The sequence below is a fragment of the Sorex araneus genome, chromosome 9, assembly GCF_027595985.1.
Source record: "Sorex araneus isolate mSorAra2 chromosome 9, mSorAra2.pri, whole genome shotgun sequence".
NCBI classification, from domain to species: domain Eukaryota; kingdom Metazoa; phylum Chordata; class Mammalia; order Eulipotyphla; family Soricidae; genus Sorex; species Sorex araneus.
The window spans coordinates 10064123-10088278 of record NC_073310.1 but is presented as its reverse complement, the minus strand read 5'-3'; the positions used below and the strand labels follow the sequence as shown (position 1 = coordinate 10088278).

Below are 24156 nucleotides of genomic sequence, written 5' to 3'. Positions count from 1 at the left end.
AGGCAATGTTCCCATTTTCAGTGCAAGATGGAAACAGAAGGACCAAAAATAATCAATGATCTCGCCCGTCCTATTTTCCTTCAGGAAGGGGGGTGGCCCTGCCGGCTCCTTGCTTTGGTCCAAGGTTGCAGGGTGAGTCAGTGGCAGGCTGGCTCCTGACTCAGTCCCCGCTCTCTCTTCTGAGCCACTTTGGGTTTGGCGCCCAGACATCTGGCTGAGGCGGAGTTGGAGGCAGATGCCACTGACAGCTGAGACCATTCTAGAACAGGGGGCGGGCTTGACCGCCCCGTGTGGCTCGGACTCTGGATCGTAGATGCGCTCCGTTAGCCGGGAAGGGACCGGCCGCGCCAAGGTTTCTTCACTCTGGAGGCTTTTTCTTTGGGGTAGGGACGAGTTTCACGGTGGAATCGTTACTGTGTTTGTTTGAGTCATCGAGTCCAAATTCCCAGCACTGTTCCCTGTGTCCCTGCTCCCGAAGACTGGACTAATGCATCTTTCTCTTAGGCCCCAGGTGTGCTGGCCCCGGGCACTTTCCAGCTCCTGCCCGTCCATTGATGTTCAGGGCAGAGAAAAGGAGGCCGTTGCCGGTCCTGGTTCTGCCGTACTGAGGCCCAGGCTAGAGAACCCTTTCCCCACCCTCCTTGTGGCTAGGGCCTCCCAAGCCACTTTTCTGCAGCATGGATTCTTCAAAAGTCCTGTCTTCGTTTTCACTAAAGCCTGTCACTCCCGCCCGCTGTCTCTTTTTTTTGGGAAACATTTCAAGGTAGCCTGCTATTTCCAGCCAAACTCGGAGACTGATATTGATTGATAATTAGATGGCTGTACTATAAAAGAGATGACATTTAGTCAGCACGAACAGTGTGCCCGGTGCCTTTGCACGCACAGGTTTGGCTGTCTCCATGGAAGCAGGCTGGCTATCTCGGCCAAACTCCCACCCAGCTCAGCTGCTCTGGCCTGGACAGAGCGTTTCAGAACTCCCCAGAGTTGGGTTCACTGGCCGGCGGGCCAGACCAATAGTACAGCAGGTAGGGCGTTTGCCTTGCATGTGGCCAACCCAGGTTCAATCCCCGGCATCCCATATGGTCCCCCAGCACCGCCAGGAGTAATTCCTGAGTGCAGAGCCAGGAGGAACCCCTGAGCATCGCAGGGTGTGGCCCAAAAAAAGGCAAAAAAAACACAAAACAAAGCCAACAACAACAACAACAAAATCAGAGTCGGGCTCACCCTTCCTGGTGGGTGTATTTTCCCAGAGAGAGTTTCCCAGGTGTCCCTGCAGCCTGACCAGCACGGAGGACAGCGCTGGGCTCTGGCGCGTTTTTGACCTCTGCCCTGGACCTGATGCTCTGGGTCACCGAACCCTGGCGCTGCTCCCCCGTCCCCCCGAGTCAGAGGAGTCTCTGCTCGTACCGCTGACGTGTTTGCCAGCCGGGTCCTTCCCAGCTCCTCTGCCTGCGTGTGATCCACGCCGCCAGCCCCGAGCCTCCCCGGGTCGCCTGCCCGAGAGGGATGAAAATCCTGCCGTCCCTCCTCGGGCTGGCGGGGGGGAACCCCAGGCCTCTTGCTAATGTCTTCCTTTCCGTCTCCACTCACCCGGTAATCGTCTCCATTTGCTTCTCTCTGGGAAGCCAGTAAGCGGTTCTCAAAAGCACTTCGCCGAGCACAGATGTCACTCTTGTCCTTTATTCTAGTAAGTGGGCTGTCTGTTTCTTGGAAAGCTAATGGACAGTTGATGTGTGTATTCCCAGAACGGTATTTTTGGCCTGGAAGTCACCGCCCGGATTCTTGTCCCCAGCTCTTGCTTGCTGCCTCGTAATTAGTATTGTCCTAAAATAGTGGGAAGGAACTCGAGTGGGTAATCTGCCAACGAGGTCCCGCCCCGCCGCAGGGGACGGGAAGCACCTCGCAGGCGCCCCCTGGGCTGTTTCCTTCCTTTCTCCTTTGCCCAGGAGGTGGCGTGGATTCAGAAGTTCCAGGTGGGCACAGGGACCAGGTGGTGGTCTCTCCGTCGATATGGTTTATGGATTCGTTTTGGGCCTCCCAGGCGTGGCTCGGGGGCCTCTGTGCCCCTCCCGGCAGTTCCCAGGTCACGGACTGGCGGGTTGCGTGTGAGCCCTGGGTCAGGGTGTTCACTAGGGCCCGGCAGTGGGAGGGATTACTCGGGCCACCCCCGTGGTGCTCTGGGCCCTCCACCTGGTGTGCGCCTGGCAACAGTGGTGCCGGGGACCGAGTGGGCTGGCTGCATACACAGCACATGCCCCACCCCTGTCCCGTGTCGCCGTCTCACCCGTAGCTGAGCGCCCGGTGCAGAGAGCAGAAGGGAAAGCAAAGGGGCTGCAGCACCGGGTGGGGGGGCGCAGGAAGGCCCAGGGAGAGAGCCCTCCGACTCGTCAAATGCTCACCAGCGGACTGGCACAGCGTCACCCCCCTGCAGGGGAAGCAGACCCAGGCTCCCGGGGTCGCCCGCCCGAGAGGGATGACAATCAGGATTGCCCCATAGGGTTCCGCGGCCGAGCTGTGCTGCCTCCCAGCGGGGACGGGGCAGGAGAGGTGCCCAGAGGCCAGGCCCGGGCCAGCCCAGCAGAGGGGGGCCCGGCTGGCGGCGGCAGGGCCTGGCGTGAGGCTTGGCACGCGCGGAGCCGCCCGCCCTGCTTGCTCGCATCAGAAGCAGTTTAGCCGGCGCCTTTTGGCCCGTGTCTGGGCAGACTGCCCCGCTTCCCGGCTGGCTCCCCCGGCACCAAGCTGTCTGCAGCGCCCGCAGCCGAGTCTCTCTTCCCCGGGCTTCACCAGAGCAGAGATCCGAGCAGAAGGGGCGTCTCCGCCTGGGCACTCCGGGCGTATGTGTGGGACCCCTCGCCCTGACGAGGCCCCGCTTCACGCGGCGCCCCTCACTCCAGAGCGACTCCTCCCGACGGCCAGTGAGACCTGCAGACCAAGTACCTACAGATCAGGACTCACTGGCGGTGGCTGGTCATGGCAGTAAGTCACGCCGCCTCCCACTCGGCCCAGGTGGCGGCTCCACTCAAGCTCCAGAGCGTCCGTCATTGCAAGCCCCACCATGGAGGCGGCCCCCCAGCTGCAGGGGGCAGTGGGCATTGTGGCGGGCTGGACAGCAGAGAATTTCTATTTTTTATATAATTTAATTTTTTTGCTTTTTGACTCACACCCAGTGATGCACAGGGGTTCCTCCTGGCTCTGCACTCGGGAATTACCCCTGGCAGTGCTCGGGGGACCCTATGGGATGCCGGGGATTGAAATTGGGTCGGCCGCGTGCAAGGCCAACACCCTCCCCGCTGTGCTATCGCTCCAGCCACTCCAGCAGAGAATTTCATGCCACTTTTTTTTTTTTTTTTTTTAATTTCTGGTCTGGCCCAAACCTAGCAGTACTCAGGGGACCATTTGGTGCCTCAGGTCGAACCCAGGCCTCCCACGTACACAGCTTATGTTTCCCAGCCCTCTGACCTGTCTCTGCCTCCCCCCTCTGCACACCCTGCCCAGCACGAGAAGGCAGGCAGTCACTGGGGAGGAGATGTTTCCACAAACCAAGCTTATTTTGCTGGTTTTTTTTTTTCCAGAAAATTGTTTTACTAGACAACCAGTTTATTATAAAAATATGTATCTCAAGAAAATCCAGATGAAGGGTTGCACAAGACAATGGATGGAGGAAACCCCTTCCCCTCCCCACACTCACATTTTCAAATTGTCCCGAGTTCACAAAGTACATCTTCCTACCCAAATAGGCTGAGAACTCAGTAAATTCATTCAATGACACTGTTTTTTTTTTTTTTGGGGGGGGGGGACTATGGAGGGGTTCTTTTTTTTTTTTCCTTTTTTTTTGTTTTGTTTTGTTTTCTTTTGCTCTCCTTGACATTGGTTCGGTACTGGGCATGGCGGGGAGGCCACAGTGCCCTGGTGCGGTTACCGAGTGCCCCGCTGGCCTCTCTGCCCCTCAGCAAGCCAAACTGCAGCAGCAGATGGACCTGCAGAAGAACCACATTTTCCGCCTGACGCAAGGGCTGCAGGAAGCTCTCGATCGGGCCGATCTGCTGAAGACGGAAAGGAGTGACCTGGAGTATCAGCTTGAGAATATCCAGGTGAGAACCCACCGAGGAAATCAACTTAGAAATTGCCCACGGAGGCAGAGCCCAGTGTGAGGGCGTGAAGCCGCCAGGTGCACTGGGATCCGTGTGCTTTATCGTGAACATTCTCGAATATTCAGAAAAGTCGCAGAGCTTCTCCAGTGCGCATCCCCCGGAGTCTTTTGCTCATCGTTTGCTATTTTTGCTTCTTCCTCTCTCTGCCCAAACATGAGTCCATTTGGAGGGAGGGGCGTGTGGTATGATCAGGACTGAGTGAATAAGTACTGACCAGTGTGGTGTGTACTGAAATTTGGCATTTGTTTGTTTGGTTGACTTGGGGCCATACCCGGCAGTGCTCAGGGGTTCCTCCTGGCTCTGCACTCAGGAATGACTCTTGGCGGTGCTCAGGGCACCATATGGAATGCCAGGGATCAAACCCAGGTTGGCCTCATGCAAGGCAAACATCCTACCTGCTATACTGTCACTCTGGCCTCTGTATTAAATTTTTTTTTTTTAACGTCCTGATTTGACTTCTCATTTAAAGTTCCAGCTTTTCTGTTTAAAAGTTTACATTTATTATTATTTTTGTGTTTAAATTGCTCTTTTTTTTCTTTTTTTTTTTTTTTAATAGAGGCACCCCGATTTACAATAGTGCCCATGTTCCTGTCTCAGGAATGAGACGTTGTTTTGCCAACCCACCCACAGTTCCTTTTCTTTAGGAGCCTGAGGTTATATCTGTTCTCCCGAATTTTAGGTTCTCTATTCTCACGAAAAGGTGAAAATGGAAGGCACCATTTCCCAGCAAACCAAACTCATCGATTTCTTGCAAGCCAAAATGGACCAACCTGCCAAAAAGAAAAAGGTGAGCCCGAGTGTGTGAAAAGCGGGGTGGGACGGCTGCGATTCGGATGGTCCGAGGGCCCCAGGAGAGGCCAGAACGCACCTCTCCTCTTCCTCTGGGTTGACAAAACAGGCTCTGAGATGGTCAGTGTCCCTAGCGAGGGCACCGTGAGCGGTCCCCCAGGCTCACAGCCCGTCTCTGTCAGGGGGGGACATTCCCGGTCGCTCTCTCCTAAGCGGCTTTGGCCCAGGAGTCTGTAGTGAGGACGGGGTCAGCCTCGGGCACACACGGGGCCCCGGAGGGAGTGCAGGTCCCAGGGTGGGCCTCGACACGGAAACCACGTGGCTCTCAGGCCTCAGGTCCTAGAGCTAAGCCAAGTCTCGAAAGCGCCTGGCCCAGGTCCTTTGCACTGGCTCGCCAAGGACGCAGGACGCTGTGCCTCGCTGGCCGGTCCACCCCATCCCGTCAGGGCTGCAGTCAGTGAAAGACGACACACACACACACACACACACACACACACACACACACTAAAGCCACAGGCGGCAACTGATGGAAGTAAACAGAGCTACGGTTAGAGAGAGCAAGGCACGACCGAATGGGGATAGGCGCGGGGGACACACCCAGAAGGGCTTTTCACAAGCCCCGGACGCTGTCCCTAAGCCACCGACACCTCCTGCTGGGTTCGGCCCAGTGTCGTCAGGGCCAGAGGGCCCCGGGGAACCCTGGTGCCTTCGGTGGCTCCAGCAGCAGTGGCCTCGGGTGACCAGGAGGACTGAGGGGGCAGCGGGACACCAAGGCTGGCTGCAGGGAAGGCCTTTCCGTGCACTGCGGGGGACTGTGTGTGCTTATTAAATTTATGATATTTAATCTTTTTTATTTTAGCAGCCGACTGTTATCTGATTGTGTTATTGATGTAGTTAGGGTGTTTCCACATATTTTGTTGTTGTTGTTAATTTCCTTTTAAGTTGCCTTCTTCTGTGTTTTCCTTCTTTCTTCCATGTACTTACCCCACCCCACGCCCCATTTGTATTATTTTTTTCTTTTTGCGTCTGCCCCTTGTTTGGACATCATTTTTCGTTTTGTTTTTTTTTTTTTTTTTAATCACTCATCTCTGTGTCTTGTAACTAAAGCATCATGAGACCAATTCAAGGCAAGAGTGATTTCTGAGCCATCTCTTCCTGACTCCATCCTCCACTTGCGTTTTTTGAGGGTAAAGACCCAGGGAGTGGCCCTCCTTCTTGGGAATGCTAGAGGAAGCGGTGGTGGCCATTCAAGCAGCTTGTAACCCTCTCGGTGAAACCTCCCGCGCGCCCCCACGCCCACCCCACCTCCCCCTTTTTTTTTTCCAGCCGGCTGGAATGAGCTCAGCCTCCCCCCTTGCCCCCCCCTCCCTTGCCATTTTTACTAAGCCCGCTTACAGTGAGTATGCGCCTGGCTTTCACGGTCTGTTTGCTCTCCCCCCGTCAGCGTGCCTCTAGCTAGTGCCCAGTGCCAGTCTCCGGGAGTTAGGAGATATCTCTGTTTCCATTGCTAGGGTTTATTTAGTCGACGGAAAGAGGACCCTGCTTTGCCCACACAGGTTCCTCTGCAGTACAATGAGCTGAAGGCGGCGCTGGAGAAGGAGAAAGCCCGCTGCGCCGAGCTGGAGGAAGCCCTCCAGAAGACCCGCATCGAGCTCCGCTCCGCGCGCGAGGAAGGTGGGTCGGCCGGCGGGGGGGAAGGCGGGGCTCCGCGCGCCCCTGCGCCCAGCCGGGCAGGTCCAGCAGGGCCAGGCGCGCCCCCCCCCCCGGTGGGAGCCCCTGCTGACCACGCGGCGGCGCTCGCCCTCTCTCCGCAGCTGCCCACCGGAAAGCCGTGGACCACCCGCACCCGTCGACACCGGCCACCGCCAGGCAGCAGATTGCCATGTCGGCGATCGTGCGGTCCCCCGAGCACCAGCCCAGTGCCATGAGCCTGCTGGCCCCGCCCTCCAGCCGCAGGAAGGAGTCCTCCACCCCCGAGGGTACGTGCTCCCTCCAGCGTGCTCCCTCCAGCCGGGGGAGCCATGTGCTTTTTTTAAGCGGTGCGGGCAGGCGGTAAATAGGACAGGGGACACTTCCTGCCCAGGGCTGGAGGAGGAAGCAAGTCTTCTCCCTCCCCCGTTTGCTTCCCCGGAACCCACCACCGTCTTCTTCCCACCGTAGTTCAAGGGCTGGCTGTCCCCGCGCTTCATGTGTGTGTCTCTGTGTCTGGCAAGGGTGAGAGACGGGCCAGGGCCATGCCTGAGTGGGCTGAGCACAGGCTCGGCTTCGCAGGGAGCGAGCCCAGGCACACTTCCTGGCACTGCACAGGCTCGTGAGCACTGCCAAGAATGACGCCTGAGCACTGAGCTGGGATAGTCCCCAACTCCACACAGTCAGGGGTGGACCATTCCCGCCCGGCCCCCCCCACCCCGCAAAGCATTTTTTAAAATGTTTTTTAAATATTTTTTTAATATTTACTTTTAATAAAAGTAAAACAAGAGAGTATGAGAAAATAAGCATTATTTTTTTTCTCAGCTCTTTGTTCTTTTCTACACGGCGCAGTGCTCCACGTGGCACTCCGCAAGGCTTTTCTTCTTGTGGGGCACGTGGTCTCTTGGCCCGGACCACAGCCTGGGTGACGTGGGGCAGCATGTGTGAGCCGGCCCTGCGTAGAGCAAACCGGCTGGGGATCAGCCTTCTTCATTTTAAAAAGACTGTGAGAAGCAGCAGTTACTGGGGGCTTAAAAGTCGGGTTGGTTTTGTTCATGAAAGCTTTGGACACGGAAGGAGAATTCTTGGTTCTCCTTATATATTCAGTAATTAGAAATTGTGTGACTCACAAGAGTATTTTTTAAGTTGGGCTTTGCAGGAAAACTCTAGGTAAATGATTTATCTGGAAAAAAAAAAAGAAAAGGTAAAACATTTCTTAAAACCCTAACAGACATTTGAGTGCAGCTGGAGAAACACGAGAGGAAAGGTGCTGGCCTTGCTTACTGTCCGCTTGGCTGGATCCTGGCACCCACGCACCCGGGGGTCTCTCCTGAACACCACAGGGTCCGGCCATATCCACCCCCACCCCAACTCCCTGCAAAAAAAAAAAAAAGGGAAAAAAGATACTCGATTGGAAAGCAAAGAGCCGGGTGAAATAGCTCAGCGGTGGAGCACTTGGCTCGTGTGGGTGAGGAGCTGGGTTTGCGCCCCAGCAGGACCAAAAGTGAAGCTAAACCCCAACAAGTTTCATGCCTGTAAACTCGTAGACCGTCATTTATCCTGTCGCCTAGGGGTTCCCAGACTCCTGCTGTCTGCCACCCCCTTTTCTGAAGTAAAGCCACTCAGCACCCCCTGGGGATGCCCACATGGTTCCAGTGCCCCCACAAGGGGCAGGGTCACCCACTTTAGGGCATTCTGCAGCCCATCTCCCACCAGGTGGATGTTCTTCAATGAAAACCCGGGGGCTGGAACCACAGCACAGCAGGGAGGGCACGTGCCTGACCCGAGTTTGCTCTCCAGCACCCCGTATGGTCCCTGACCCCGCCAGGCGTGATTCCTGAGTGCAGAGCCTGGAGTAAGCCCTGAGCACCACTGGGTGTGACCCAGAGGGAAAAAAATCTAATTAAATCATAAGGGGGCTGGAGATATAGCACAGTGGGTATAGAGCTTGCTTTGCATTCATCCGGCCCCAGGTTCAATCCCTGATACCACATATGGTCCCTGGCTCCCTGCCAGGAGTGATCCCTAAGTGCAAGCCTGGTATAAGCCCTGAGCACCACCGACATGCCCACTACCCTACCTAACCCCCTCCAAGAAAAAAAAACAAAAAATAATAAAAACAATTGCAAACATGATTCCTAGTAAGTAGATAATGGAGATTTATTGTCAATTCACCTAACTCTCACTGTATCTGTTAGTGTTAAAAATGGTTTCACAGTCTGAAACGGCCTTGTTCTTTAAGCTTTACTGACATAGAGGGCGGGAGAGATAGCACGGCAGGTAGTGCACTTGCACGTGGCCAACCCATGTTTGATCCCCGGCATCCCGTATGGTCCCCCGAGCCTGCCAGGAGTGATCTCTGAGTACAGAGCCAGGAACAAACCCCTAGTACTGCTGGGGTGGTCCCCAAACAAACAAACGAGAAGAATCCACACGCCAAAAGATTCCATCATAGAAGCATATAATTTGGCATCTTCTAGTAAGTCCCCAAGGCCGTGCAACTCTTCCGATTTAGTTTTTCGGGTTTTTTGACCCTGCCTGTCTCTGCCCTCCTGCTCCTTGCCTCCCAGTCATCCCTTCCTGTTCCTCCCTCCTGATCTCGGGCATTGCTAGTCTCTTTCCCGTCCTTTAACCTGTCCTGGGCATTTCACGGAAATGGGATCATCCTCTACCTGGCCTTCGTGCCAGGCTGCTCACTCAAGATACCATTTTGAGACTTTTCTTGTGTATTATCATTTCATGTCACCGGGGTTTTGGGGGTTTGTTGAGGGCCACACCCAGCGATGCTCAGGGGTTCCTCCTGGCTCTGCACTCAGGAATCACTCCTGGTGGTGCTCGGGGGACCCTAGGGGATGCCGGGGATTGAACCTGGGTCAGCCGCATGCAAGGCCAGTGCCCTCCCCACTGGACTACCCCTCCAACCCCAGGGTTGTTTTTTTTTTTTTAATTTTTTTAAGTGAAATAATACTCCCCTTGTCTGGTAATAAATCTTGTTTATTGGTCCATTGAGAGCATGCGGCTCTCATTCCCCCCCGGGGCCTGCCAGAAGTAACTCTGCGGTGGGCACTGGGGGACAGATTTTCTGTGGCCACACGTGTCCTCACTTCCTGGGTCCCTGCCTTGGGGGGTGCTGGGGGGTCAGGGAGTCCTGGGTCTGAGGACCTGCCAGACTGGCTTCTGGAGTAACAGTGGAGCCCGTTTCCTCTCCCCGGCGGGGTATGGGTGAGAATTCCAGTTTCCTGGTCCCCCAGCGTTTCCCTCCCGTAATCTGGCCCTCCCTGTGCTCGTGAGTGGGGCTGGACTTGGCTCTGATTTGCTGATGCATCCTTCCAAGGGGGACGGGCCATTTCTTTTTTTTTTTTTCTAATTACTTTTTTTTTTTTGCTTTTTGAGTCACACCCAGCAATGCACAGGGTTTTGTCACTCCTGGCTCTGCACTCAGGAATCACTCCTGGTGGTGCTCGGGGGACCCTAGGGGATGCTGGGAATCGAACCCGGGTCGGCCACATGCAAGGCAGATGCCCTCCCTGCTGTGCTAGCGCTCTGAAATGTGCCCATTTTCAGCTGGGTTCTTTGTCTTTCAGTCCTTGTGTCCGGTGGGTTACTTGCCAGGCCCCCGATGTAAGTCCCGGTCTGACACCCGAGAGGTTCCGTGCAGCGCTTGGGCCTCCTGCGGGTTGTCCCTCACCTCCTCAGCCCTGTCAGTCGCGGCCCTCTGACTCGGCACCTCTCCCCCCAGAATTCAGCCGGCGTCTGAAAGAGCGCATGCACCACAACATCCCTCACCGGTTCAACGTGGGACTGAACATGCGTGCCACCAAGTGCGCTGTGTGCCTGGACACGGTGCACTTTGGACGCCAGGCCTCCAAATGCCTCGGTAAGAGAGCGCGGGGCGCGGCGGCTGCCCCGGGCGGGGGCATCTGTCCTCCGTCTCGGTCCCCTCGCCTGAGTCACATGCCCGCGCCAGCTGCTGGTGTCCGTGGGACAGCTCTGCTCTCTCTCAGAAGGAGCGCCTGTCTGTCTGTCTATCTCCCGCTGCCTCGGGGGCTTTGCTCGTTTCCAGCCACAGGAGGTCAGGCTGGTCCCTCCTGAGCACCCTGCAGAGAGTCCACTCCATCCCGGCTGGAAGCAGAAAAGTGGGGGTTGGGGGGCTGGAGTGATAGACAGCGGAGAGGGCGTATGCCTTGCATGCTGCCGACTGGGTTCGATCCCCGGTATCCCATAGGGTCCCCTGAGCACCGCCAGAGATAATTCCTGAGTGCGGAGCCAGGAGTAACTCCTGAGCATTGTCAGGTGGACCCCAAAGAAGCAAAAAGAAAAAAAAAAGGAAGAAGAAAAATGGGGATTGAGCAGATTTGGCTTCTCTGTGGCAGTCTTCTCCTCCCTGTAGGAGCCTGCCCCGGGGACAGCTCGGGGGCTTGCTGGTGGCCAAGGCCGGCCCGGCGTGGGTGCCGGGGCAGGGAAGGCTCTGGGTGTGGGCTGCGTGTGGACCCGGGGTCTCTCTCTGCTTTCCCCAGAGTGCCAGGTGATGTGCCACCCCAAGTGTTCCACGTGCTTGCCCGCCACCTGCGGGCTGCCGGCCGAGTACGCCACGCACTTCACCGAGGCCTTCTGCCGTGACAAGATGAACTCCCCGGGCCTCCAGAGCAAGGATCCCGGCAGCAGCTTGCACCTGGAAGGGTGGATGAAGGTGCCCAGGTAGCCCTGCAAGGCGGGCCGGGGCCGGGGCCGGGTCAGCAGAATACGCCGCCCCCAAGACCATCCGGGGTGGCAGAAAGAGTCTTTGGCACCCAGAGGTGCTTGTAGCATAGCAGGTTCCGGCAGGGGGTGCCAGGACCCCTCTGTCCCATCTCTGCCTGAGAGCAGCAGACAAAAGGGCCCTGTCCGACGGCGCTGTGGGGCCCGAGAGGTAGCACAGCGGGGACAGGCGGCGGCTCTGCTTCCGGGCCTGGTCTTCTGAGCCCCGCCGGGTAGGGGGGGACCCCTGAGCACAGAGCCTGGGCCCACGGCTGTGCGGGGCTGTGCAGGCAGCCCTCGGGGGCAGAGCCGGGCCCCTCGCACAGACACGGCCCCTTCCTGCCTGCCGGACAGGCTTGGGACCAGAGAGGGATGGGAGTCTGCAGCTTCGGGTGGTCTGTTTGCTTCCCCCCTCAGCCCCCCCCCCCCGCCACCGTACCCCTCACCCCTGTCTGGGATCGGCCGGGTTCCTTGTTTCCTCCGGGGATATTTGGCCTTTCCTGAGCCACCCTCCAACCTGGTCCTCTAACCTCAGTCTGTCTCTCTCTCTCTCTCTCTCTCCCTCCCTCCTCCCCTCCCTCCTTCCCTCTCTCCCTCCCCTCCCCCTCTCTCCCCAGGAATAACAAACGAGGGCAGCAAGGCTGGGACCGGAAGTACATCGTTCTGGAGGGATCGAAGGTCCTCATCTACGACAACGAGGCCAGAGAAGGTACCTTGGCAGTTGAGGGGGTCGGCGCTGCATGGGGTCGCTCCAGGCCCCTGAGTGCGGGCGCGGCGCAGGCTTCCTGGTTTGGGTTTTGGCTTTTCTTTTGGACTGCGTTGCCGGCCTTCTGCGGTTTTCCACTTTTGGAACCCGGGCACCACATGACTGCGCTAAAGGTTCTTGGTCCGATACCCACGTCTATAGGTCTCCCCTCTGAGGACCCCGAAGACACCTGCTAATACACCTCCCGGGACCTTCCGCCTCAGGCAGCTAACCCATAAATCCGCACCGCCCGCCCGCCCGCAGAAATTTGACTGTGCTACTCATCTGACACACTTTATTTTTTTTTTATCTTCCCTCTCCTCCTTCTCTGGACACCTCCTCTCCCTTCTCGTTCTCGTGCGCCTCTCTCTCCACACATACCCCATCTCTCCCTCTCTCTCTCTCTCTCTCTCTGTCTCTCTGTCTCTCTCTCTCTATCTCCTCTCTCTTCCTCTCTCTCCCTTTTGTCTCTCTGTCTGTCTCTTTCTCTCTTTCCCTCTCTCCCTCTTCTCTCTCCCTTTCATCTCTGTCTCTCTCACGCTCTCCCTCTCGCTCTCACTCTTGCTCTCTCTTTTTCTCCTCTCTGCTCCCTTTGTTCTCGTTCCTGTTCTTTGGTTTTTCTTTCTGCCCTTCCTCTTTGCACCAAGCTGGACAGAGGCCGGTGGAGGAATTTGAGCTGTGCCTTCCCGACGGGGATGTCTCCATCCACGGCGCCGTTGGTGCTTCCGAGCTCGCAAACACAGCCAAAGCAGGTGAGGGGGCCGCCGGGGGCGGGGGGGGGGCGGCCAGGAGCGCCCCTCGCCGCACCTCCATGTCGGCTGGGCCTCCCCGCCGCAGCCAACACGGTGTCCCCCGTGGCCTCTCCTAGACGTCCCCTACATTCTGAAGATGGAGTCGCACCCGCACACCACCTGCTGGCCTGGGAGGTCCCTCTACCTGCTCGCGCCCAGCTTCCCCGACAAGCAGCGCTGGGTCAGCGCCCTGGAGTCTGTGGTCGCGGGTGGGAGAGTGTCCAGGGAAAAGGCAGAAGCTGACGCGGTGAGTATGAGCGGGCGGGGCTGGAGCTCGCCTCTGCTGTGGGGGACCATCCCTAACCCTGGGCAGAGCCTCGGAGGGGCAGCAGTTTGAGTGGTGTCGCCCCCACCCCCACCCAAAGCCTGGGCACTGGGATCGAGCTGGCCGGTGGGACCTAGCGCGTTGGGCACCCCCGGGCTGGCCGGGCTCTGTGGCTGCCTCTAGTGGACAGGGCTGGGTCTGGGGGCTGTGGGAGGCCTGCGCCCACCCCCTCGGTGTCAGCCAAGCTTTTCAGAACCTCCCCTGGCGCTGCCACACGACTCACTCCCGTGGGCAGGTCTGAAAAACTCCCCACCCCCCCATCCCAAGACGTTGGAGGCGTAGGTGTGCCGTGATTGGCACCACTCCTACTAGAATGTTCCCGGATACACGCCGTGCCCGGTGCTCATTGGCGGCTTCTCCGTCGGAGGCCAGACAGCGCCCCGAGTGCCGCTCAGCTCCCAGTAAACACGCTGGGTGTCCCCGAGAAGGAGCCCCGCTGCCGGGGGCGACCTGCCCCACGAGCACTTTCCCTGGGGCCCGGGGGCGCCTCCCACTGAAGCCCACGTTCCTGTGTCACGATAGGGCCGGGGCCGCGTCTCTGCCGAGCTCCTGCCAGCCTGGGTCCAGGTAAAGGGCCCCGGCCGTGCTGGTCGCTGCCGCCCGGAGGGGCCGGCGGGGTTGCTCACTAACCCCCCCTCCACCCCCCGCCCTCGGGGCTCCTCAGCTTCAGCTCACCGGGGTGAGGCCACCCAGTCACTCGCCCGCGCTCCCGAGAGCCGCGTGCTCCGGGCCTGAGCTGGCCTCCCCGCCCCCATCCCTGGGTCACTGCCCGCTGGCCCCCTCCCCCGCTGGACCTGGAGCTCGGGTCCCGAGGGTGGGGGCGCTGAGGGCAGACGCCAGCCCCCCTGCCCCCCTGCCCCGCGCTGTCGCCGGCCACGTGCCTCCTCCCGAGCGCTAACGGCCTCTCCGTTCTTGCTTTCGTCCCTCTGCCTAGTTGGGCCACCATCCGCGCCGTCTCACCGCGCCCTCTTTTCCCTTTTCTCCTTTTCTTTCACACACGAAAAGAAACTGCTTGGAAACTCTCTGCTAAAGCTGGAAGGCGACGACCGCCTGGACATGAACTGCACGCTGCCCTTCAGTGACCAGGTAGGGGCAGCTCGCCGGGGCCACGCATGCGCAGGGGATCATGGGCGGTGTGGGCAGGGGCCAGGGGTGGGGGGTATAGGCAGGGGCCAGGGGTGGGCGGTGTAGACAGGGGGCCAGGGGTGGGTAGTGTGGGCAGGGGGCCAGGGGTGGGGGGTGTGGGCAGGGGCCATGGGTGGTGTGGGCAGGGGCCAGGGGTGGGCGGGGTGGGCGGTGTGGGCAGGGGCCATGGGCGGTGTGGGCAGGGCACCGTGGTGGCCCCGTGGCCCCGCTGATGCCCTGTGCCCTTGGCCACTGACCCCTGGCAGGTGGTGCTGGTGGGCACCGAGGAAGGGCTGTACGCACTGAATGTCTTGAAAAACGCCCTCACCCACGTCCCCGGCATCGGAGCGGTCTTCCAGATCTACATCATCAAGGACCTGGAGAAGCTGCTCATGATAGCAGGTGGCCCGGCCGCGCTTTCCCCTGGCTTGTAGGAAGCGGTTCGAAAGGCAGATGCCGGGAGCAGACGAGTGAGCCCAGGGCCGAGCGGCGGGCCCCGGCCCCTCGGTCCTCTCTGCACCCCCCGGCCCCACCCGCCCTGAGCCTGGCCCTGTGTGCGGGGCAGAGAAGAGCATGTCGTAGCTGCGGCCCCAGATTCTTCAGCACCTCCCCAAGGCAAAAGATTTCATTTTGGGGGGCGGAGGGGGCGCCAGAGGTCAGACCAGGGCCTCATAAAGCATGTGCTCTGCCATGTCTGTCTGTGGCCCTGGAAAACCAGCTTTCTTTTTTAGATAGCACTGTTTATTATTTATTTATTTATTTATTTATTTTGCCTTGAGCTGGGGCATGACCCGTAGTTTTTTGCCTTTTTTTTTTCTTTTTCGTTTTGGGTCACACTCGGCGATGCACAGGGGTTACTCCTGGCTCTGCACTCAGGAATCACTCCTGGCAGTGCTCAGGGGACCATATGGGATGCTGGGAATCGAACCCAGGTCGGCCACGTGCAAGGCAAACGCCCTCCCCGCTGTGCTATGGCTCCAGCCCCCACACTGTGATTCTTAGGGAAAAAAAGGCTGCATAAGTTCCCTTCCCCTCGCAACCCCTTTTCACCCGTGGATATAAACTAGGTTTACATAAAACACTGATAATAAACCGTAGGTTTGTTTTGAAACTTTTTTTTTTTTTTTGCTTTTTGGGTCACACCCAGCGATGCTCAGGGGTTACTCCTGGCTCTGCACTCAGGAATTACTCCTGGCGGTGCTCAGGGGACCGTATGGGATGCCGGGGATTGAACCCAGGTCGGCCGCTGTGCTATCGCTCCGGCCCCTGTTTTGAAACATTTTTTGTGACCCCAACCCCAGGCCCCACATCATCACCCACTGTCTCAGGAGCGCGTCCCGGGAAGGCCTTCAGGCGGGTGCGGCCGTCCTCGAGATGGGGAATTCGCCCTTGTCCTGCCCATCCTCACCGTCCACCGGGGCTCCAGCCACACCCCCAAGCGTATCCCCCCAATGCATGACCTGCCTCAGAACACGCGTTTTGCTCAGTCACTGCCTTAGCTGCTTTCGTCTGGAGCGGACCCGCAGCCTGTCTTCAGGGTCCCGACGCCCGGGGCTAGTCTGAGCCTACTTCTGCTGGTCTGGGGGGGGGGGATAAGTGGAGCTGAGGGCCATACCTGGCTCAGGGTCGCCCCCTGCCGGGCTCAGGGGGCTGACCACCCAGGGCAGGGGCCAGGCCGGGGCCTCCTGCATGCAGAGGGTGGCCCAGCTCCCAGGGCGTCTCCCAGGCCCAGGCCTGTCGTTTTCTAGAACATCTCCTCAGCTCTGGTGGGCGCCCCATTGGAAGGGCAGGGGGCGCCCCTGAGATCCCCCTGCAGAGCGGCTTCTCTCCCTGGATCTTGGCCTAGAGGCCAGACTTTGCCCCGAGCGCTAGACCCTGGATAATCTGTGAAAATTGGGGGCCAAGGTTGGGCGTGGGGGGCGCACCTCAGGGTCCTTGTTTCACTGGAGTCTAACCGGGCGCCCGTGAGCTCCCGCTGACCGCGGCCCGTCGCTGCCCCTCAGGCGAAGAGCGGGCCCTGTGCCTCGTGGATGTGAAGAAGGTGAAGCAGTCCCTGGCGCAGTCGCACCTGCCCGCCCAGCCCGACGTCTCGCCCAACGTCTTCGAGGCTGTCAAGGGCTGCCACCTGTTTGCCGCCGGCAAGGTGAGCGCCTCCTGCGGCCGCGGCTGCCTGAAGGTTCTGGACACGGGCACCGCCCTGCTGCCCCTCCGTCCACAAACTCCGCGCCCCGTCCAGAAAAACAGATCAGAACCTCCCCACGCCCACACTCCCGTTTCCACCTGGTGTCGGGGCTGACGGGGTGAAGCAGCGGAGACCCGCTTTAGGGGGAGATTCGGCTGTTCTCTTAAGGGGGATGTAGGTTTCTATAGATACACAGGGGGTGGCTGAGAGCTCTGCTCGCCCGCCAGGTGACCCCTGAGTCAGCAGGGCAGCGCCTCCCGCCTCTTCTCCCGGCCAGAGGCTTCGGCCTCCTGCAGGTGGAGGCTCCAGCCCTTCCCCTCCTAGGCTCTGTACAGGCAGCGATTCTCTCCCCAGCCGGGGCTGATTCTACCCCGGGCTGATTGCTTGGGCTGTTGCAACAATGTTGCAACATTGTTGCAATAAGGTTTAGCTAGACTGTCTGAGGCATTGAAGATATGCCGGGGAAAGAAATATACGCTTTTTGGGAGGATCACATAACTGTTTCCGGAGTTTTTTGTGTCTGCCAGAGAGCAGCCTGTTCAGCCCCCTTTTACCAACTAGGTTGATGTTTTAGCCAATGATATTCAGCCACATAGGCAGAACATGCAAACCAACCTAGTCCAGGGAAACAGTATCAAAGTCAGTTACATTGTCATTAGTATAGTCTGTTAAAGTAACAGCAGCAGAAAAAACGATATTTGCATCCAAGCCTAGCTAGGCCTGAGATTATGGGATGTTGTACACCAACATTGGGCACAGGCCTAGAGATGCTTTGGGTTGTCTCTGGGTGGCCGCTGGCATCTGGGGGTAAAGACTGGGGTGCTGCTAGCCCCCGTGCAGAGCCCTGGGCAGCCCGCCAGCCAGGAGACCCTGGGTGGTGTCCAGTGCAGAGCGCCATTGCCCCAGGGAGGCTGAGGGCTGAAGCCGGCCCCCTTTGCCGCCTCCTTGCACGGCACAGCTGTAAGCGCGCCGGTGACGTGTTCTCTCCTGTGCCTCTCTCGCCTCAGATTGAGAACGGGCTCTGCATCTGCGCCGCCATGCCCAACAAGGTCGTCATCCTCCGCTACAACGAGAACCTCAGCAAGTACTGCATCCGGAAAGTGAGTCCCGGCCTTCCTGCAGAGAGGGGTGGGGAGAGGAGAGAGGAATGGCGGGGAGGAAATGAGAGTCTCTTCTTCCTGGAGGAAGCCCCCAAGGCGCGGGGTTCTGTCCTTCCATTTCAGCCATTGGTCAAGGGAGGAAGGAAGGGGCTGGAGAGATAGCACAGTGGGTAGGGCATTTGCCTTGCATGCGGCCGACCTGGGTTCAATTCCCAGCATCCCATATGGTCCTCCGAGTACCACCAGGAGTAATTCCTGAGTGTAGAGCCAGGAGTAACCCCTGAGCATTGCCGGGTGTGACCCAAAAAAAAAGAAAAAATAATAATAAGGGAGGAAGGAAGTTGGCTGGTGGAGGGGACCCCTGCGTGGACCCGGGAGGGCTGGAGGGCTGGTCTTCCGGGGGACCCTGCAGGCCCTGGCCACTCATGCCCATCTCGCATCCCAGGAGCGTCTCCTGCGGGGCTCGCTGGGTTTTGCTGTGTGGGTAGAAAGCGAGAGTGGGACCCAGAGCACGTCACAGCAGTCTGTCCCTCCCGTTGGCCTCGGTTCTCTGCTGCCCCGAGAGAGCGGGAGAGGAGCGAGACCTCCCTCGGCCGGATGCAGGATGCAGTTCCTGTGCTTTCAGGCTGGCTCCGCAGTGAATCGAGGGATGGACGAGTGGCTGGATAGGGGCCGTGACCAGTTAAACTTTTTTAGCTGGTTTAGTTTCCCCTGAGCTTTTCCTAGCCACCTGCTGGCACCAGAGACACAGGCTGGCTGGGGTGACAGACACTTCTCACGACAGTCGTGGGGAGCAGGGCGGCAGCGCCCGGGTCTGAGGCGTGCAGGTGGAACCGGCCAACGTCCCGAGCCGAGTTGAGACTTAGCTGCTGTATTTCTCTTGGGTTTTTTTCCCCCCCCCACCTTGGAAATAGAACTTAACTTTTGGCGGTCTCGTTGGAGGCTACCTTTGGGTGGAAGCAATGTCTCCCTTAGCCTGGGGTTGCAGAAAAGGCGGGGGTGCCTGCTGTCACTGCATCGGGGACAGGCGGCGGCGGTCTGCGGCGGGGAGAGCCAAGGGCCTCGGAGACGGAGCGGCTCACGTGTCCCTTCCCAGGAGATCGAGACCTCGGAGCCCTGCAGCTGCATCCACTTCACCAGTTACAGCATCCTCATCGGGACCAACAAGTTCTACGAGATCGACATGAAGCAGTACACGCTGGAGGGTAGGCCCGGCCCTGCCCCTGCCCCTGCCCCTGCCGCCCCGCCCCCCCCACCCCCGCTCCTCACTCAAGATCCGCCGCTCTTGCCCTCGCAGAGTTCCTGGACAAGAACGACCACTCCTTGGCGGCCGCCGTGTTCGCCTCGTCTTCCAACAGCTTCCCGGTGGCCATCGTGCAGGTGAACGGCGCGGGGCAGCGGGAGGAGTACCTGCTCTGCTTCCACGGTGAGTGGGCGCCGCCCCGCCCGCCCTCGGCCCTCCCCGCGCCCGCGCTCTCCCCTCGGCTTCTCTCCCTTCTTTCCCTCTTTTTTTTTTTTTTAATGATTGGAGCGATAGCACAGCCGGTTGGGCGTTCGCCTTTCACGCGGCCAACCCGGGTTCGATTCCTCCGCCCCTCTCGGAGAGCCCGGCAAGCTACCGAGACTATGGAGCCCGCACGGCAGAGCCTGGCAAGCTACCCGTGCGTATTGGATATGCCAAAAACAATAACAGTAAGTCTCTCAATGAGAGACGTTACTGGTGCCCGCTCGAACAAATCGATGAGCAACGGGATGACAGTGACATTGACATGATTGATTATGTAGGGGCACTGCTGTCTCTTCAGCCATCGATTAAGCTGATTGAATTGGGCGTGAACTCCACTTTCCGTCTCTTCCTGATTCACTTTTCTCTCCTTCTGGCTCTTTCTTCCCCACCCCCACCCCAGGGTGTCTGGTATTTCTGTCTCTGACCCTGTCTCTGCCTTTCTGCTTCTTCCGCTTCATTCCGAGTTCCCTGCTCCTTGCCCCATTCTCTTCGCTCTTCTTCTCCTCCCCTTTTTCCTTTCTTTCTTTTTTTGTTTTGGGGCTATACCTGGTGATGTTCAGGGGTTCCTCCTGGCTCTGTGCTCAGGAGTCATTCCTGGTGGTGCTTGGGGGACCCTAGGGGATGCCGGGGATCGAACCTAGACTGGCCGCATGCAAGGCAAGAGCCCTCCCCACGTGCTATCTCTCCAATCTCTCCAACCCCCCCTCCCCTCTCTTCAAATTAAAAATATTATTATTGGGCCTGAACAATAGCACATCGGATAGGGTGTTTGCCTTGCACTCGGCCAACCGGGTTCGAATCCCAGCATCCCATAGGGCCCCCGAGTACCGCCAGGAGTAATTCCTGAGTGCAGAGCCAGGCGTAACCCCTGAGCATCGCCGGGGTAGCCCAAAAAGCAAATAAAAATGTTATTACTGAGATAGCCAAGGCTGCGGGTGTTACCGTGTCTGCTCTGTGCCTCGCTGGCCCTCACCTGCTTCCCCTCAGCTCGGCTCAGTGGGGCCCCATGGGTTTCACTGGTGTTTCCTGGAGCGCAGCCCGTGGATGACGTCTCGGGCATCGCCTTCCCCCTGCCCTTTCCTGCTGAGCAGGCCCCTTCCGGGCCCCTCCGCCCCGAGCCAAGTGCAGGCGCCCACGTCCTCTTACACCCGCCCCACCCGCTCCACCCGCTCCACTCGGGGTCCCTTCCTCTCCCTTCCTTGTGTTTTGGTTTTGAGCCGTGTGTGGCTGTGCTCCGGGCTCTCACATGCTGCGTGCACGGCATGCACTAGCCCCTTCCCCGCTAGGAAGCCGCTTTCGTCATCAGGAGCCGGAGGGCCTTGGGCTTGAATGACCATGACCAGGTTCTTCTGAACCTCCCCCCATCCCCCGCCCATCCCCCTGGTGGGATTCCCCGTACGCCCGCCAAAAATGTGTGTCACTGGGCCGGAGAGATGGCCCGGGGTTAAAACACTTGCCTTGACACAGCTGACCCTGGTTCCCTCCGTGGCACCACAAAAGACACCCCCCCCCACCCCCACCCCCCGTCCCGGCCCTGCCAGAGTGATCCCTGAACAGGCACCTGTGGTGCCCAGAGCTGCCTCCTGGCTGCCCCCCTTGCCCCCCGCCCGCCACCCCCTGAACGTGCGTCACTGGTGCCTGACCCTGGCTCTGCTTAGACCCGCGTCTTGGCTCTCTGCAGAATTCGGGGTATTTGTGGATTCTTACGGAAGACGCAGCCGCACTGACGATCTCAAGTGGAGTCGCTTACCTTTGGCCTTTGGTGAGTGACGCAAGTGACTGGGCCGGGCCGTGGGGGGAGTTGCTACTCCTGGCCAGCCGCTGGCAAAATTCTGCGCCAGGGCTGCAGGTGGAAGGCTTTCTGGCCCAAGCACCGTGCTCTGGGTGCCAGCGGGGCCAGGCCTCACGCGCGTAACGGTGCCCTGAGTGCGTGTCACTCCTGGCAGAGCCTCTGAGCCCGAGCCGCCCGCCGCTGCCCGGCCCGGGAAGTCGTGAGGTCTCCTGGGGTCGGCAGGAGACTGCCACCGTGCATTTTCTTACATCCTCGCACGGCTGTGGTCGGAGCCCTGCCCCTTAGCGCAGCCCGTTCTCCTTGGCACGGCGTGGGGACCGTGCACGGCAAGCGGCTGGCGCAGGTCTTGCACACTTACCTCTAAATCCCTGGAAGCGGACTGCGCAGTCACAGGGCAAATACCTGCAGGGTGTGTGTGTGTGTAAACACCTGCAGGGTGTGTGTGTGCAAATGCCTGCAGGGTGTGTGTTTGTGTGTGCAAACACCTGCAGGGTGTGTGTGCAAATACCTGCAGGGTGTATGTGTGCGTGTGTGTGTGTGTGTGCAAATGCCTGCAGGGTGTGTGTTTGTGTGTGCACAAACATCTGGAAAGTGTGTGTGTGTGCAAACGCCTGCAGGGTGTGTATATGTGTGTGCAAACACCTGCAGGGGGTGTGTATGCATGTTCAAACCACAGGGTGTGTGTGTGTGTGCAAACACCTGTAGGGGGTGTGTGTGCGTGTGTGTGCAGATGCCTGAAGGGTGTGTATTTGTGTGTGCACAAACATCTGGAGGGTGTGTGTGTGCGTGCAAACTCCTGCAGGGTGTGTATATGTGTGTGCAAACACCTGCAGGGTGTGTGTGTGTGTGCATGTTCAAACCGCAGGGTGTGTGTGTGCATGTATGTGCAAATGCCTGCAGGGTGTGTGTGTGTGTGTGTGTGTGTGCGCGCGCGCGCGCAAACACCTGCAGGGTGTGTGTGCAAATGCCTGCAGGGTGTGTGTTTGTGTGTGCACAAACATCTGGAGGGTGTGTGTGTGTGCGTGCAAATGCCTGCAGGGTGTGTGTGTGTGTGTGTGTGTGCAAATACCTGCAGGGTGTGTGTGCATGTTCAAACTGCAGAGTGTGTGTGTGTGTGTGTGTGTGTGCGCGCGTGTGCAAACACCTGCGGTGGGGTGTGTGCACACGTGCACGTCTTCCTTCACACACGAAGCTTACAGCTGTCCGCATGTCATTTTGGAGAGCCTCTCTGTGCAGCTTTGCAGAAGGGAAGGCCCTGTGGAGGGGGCGTCATTCATTCCCCCCATCTCCCCCCCGAGCTGTGGGGTGGGCCTGTCTTCTCTAGCCGCAGCGTGGCAGCGAGTGAGCGGAGCCAGCTGGCAGGGGCCATGGCTCCCCTGGTGGCACGGCTGGCTCCAGAGTCGCCCGGCGGCCTGGGGCTCACTTGCTCTCTGCCCTTGCTCCCCGCGCAGCCTACCGGGAGCCCTACCTGTTTGTGACCCACTTCAACTCCCTGGAGGTCATTGAGATCCAGGCCCGCTCCTCTCTGGGGTAAGCGCCACCGCGCCACTCGGGGGGCCCCCCGCCCGAGGCGGAGGTCACCTGCAGGGTAAACGCCTCTTCTGCCACCCGCAGGACCCCCGCCCGAGCGTACCTGGAAATCCCCAACCCGCGCTACCTGGGCCCCGCGATTTCCTCGGGCGCCATCTACCTGGCGTCCTCGTACCAGGACAAGCTGAGGATCATCTGCTGCAAAGGCAACCTCGTGAAGGAGTCGGGCACCGACCACCACCGGGGCCCCTCCACCTCCCGCAGGTACGGCCCCTGCTCCCCCCGGGGCGGGAGGGACGCTGGCTGAGGCGTGCCCAGTCTTCCAGACCAGGCCCTCGTTTCTTTGAGAGCGACAGTCCGGACACGGCCTGGTCCTGTGTTCATGTCAGAGGAACGTAAAAACGCCTCCTGGTAAAAAGGTAAGGCAGGAAGGCCAGGTCCCCCCCGGCTGGCGGGCGCCTGCACTCGGACACTGGCAGATTCTGTGGCGGGAGCCGGGTCTGCTGTGGGGCGCTGTGGCTTCAGCCCCAGCGTGGGGAGCAGGGCGTGGGGCCGGGCAGGCACCACAGTCAAACCACGTGGAGACAGTTGTGAAGCCGGACGTTTACCCGTGGGGGAGGTTTGGGCAGCCCCCTCGAGGGCAGGAAGGTCCCACATTTAAAAAGCAAGCAGGAGAGAGAACAAGGGGGAATGCCCTGCCACAGAGGTGGGGCGGGAGGGTGGGAGGGATACTGGGAATAATTGGTGGAGGGGACTGGGCACTGGTGGAGGGATATAAACAAAATGCAAACATGAAAGTTCACAAGTTTGTAACTGTAACTCATGGTGATTCACTAATTAAAAAAAAAAATATTAGGGGGCTGGTGCGATAGCACAGCGGGGAGGGCGTTTGCCTTGCACGCGGACGACCTGGGTTCGAGTCCCAGCATCCCATAGGGTCCCCTGAGCACCGCCAGGGGTAATTCCTGAGTGCAGAGCCAGGAGTAACCCCTGTGCATCACCGGGTGTGACCCAGAAAGAAAAAAAAAAAAACTTAAAAAATAAAATAAAAAGCAAGCAGGGACCCCCGGGCCGCTCAACAGCTGGCCGCGGGGGTGTTGTTGATCTGAGAGTTCCCCTCCCTGGGTCTGGGCGCCCTTCCCCCAGCTGCTGGTGCCGCCGGACTGTCCTGGACAGACCCTGCTGAAGCTCCCTCAGCAGAGCTTTCCCGGGTCCGAGCGGGCCTGGTCTCTGCAGGGTCCTGGGCCACCCTGAGTTGGCACTTCGGCCTGGTCTCGGCTCGTACCCGGGTCCTTGGAGTCGCAGCCAAGGCTGAGCAGGGAGGGCATCTCCTTTTCGGAACAGGCTTGATTTCCCCTCGAGACCCCTGCCGAGGTCCCGTAACGTTAGGGGCCACGCCCAGCGGTGCTCCGGTGCTGTTTCCAGCTTGGTTGCCGGGGCCCACTCCTGACAGAACTCGGGCCAGGGCATCCTACCTGCACATAAGGATCCTGGTCCAAGTTTCTGAGTTGCGGGCCTGGGACCGGCCGTCCTGGGCGGTGGCGCTGGGAGCCAGGTCTGTGTCCAGGCTTGGGGTCCTGGGCCGGGAAGACCGTGTGAGACTATTTCCACCTGGGGCGGGGTGCGGTGGGAGCTGGGCTGTATAAGTGAGCAAGGGGTTAAGTTTTCTGCGTGACTTCAGTGCCTCCCTGCC

General features: G+C 59.2%; 1 protein-coding gene across 1 annotated transcript in view; it reads left to right on the top strand.

The window, feature by feature from the left end:
* Positions 1–24156, top strand: part of CIT (citron rho-interacting serine/threonine kinase) — a 168524-nt gene that overhangs the window by 140726 nt on the left and 3642 nt on the right. Inside the window, exons 28-45 of the mRNA XM_055147097.1 lie at positions 3951–4091; positions 4831–4938; positions 6497–6614; positions 6755–6919; positions 10369–10506; positions 11147–11327; positions 11984–12075; positions 12759–12863; positions 12980–13149; positions 14233–14313; positions 14619–14754; positions 16356–16495; positions 17542–17634; positions 18731–18839; positions 18932–19060; positions 20823–20903; positions 22385–22463; positions 22548–22727. Coding sequence (XP_055003072.1) covers positions 3951–4091; positions 4831–4938; positions 6497–6614; positions 6755–6919; positions 10369–10506; positions 11147–11327; positions 11984–12075; positions 12759–12863; positions 12980–13149; positions 14233–14313; positions 14619–14754; positions 16356–16495; positions 17542–17634; positions 18731–18839; positions 18932–19060; positions 20823–20903; positions 22385–22463; positions 22548–22727 — 2246 coding nt within the window. The remainder of the gene's footprint in view (positions 1–3950; positions 4092–4830; positions 4939–6496; positions 6615–6754; positions 6920–10368; positions 10507–11146; positions 11328–11983; positions 12076–12758; positions 12864–12979; positions 13150–14232; positions 14314–14618; positions 14755–16355; positions 16496–17541; positions 17635–18730; positions 18840–18931; positions 19061–20822; positions 20904–22384; positions 22464–22547; positions 22728–24156) is intronic.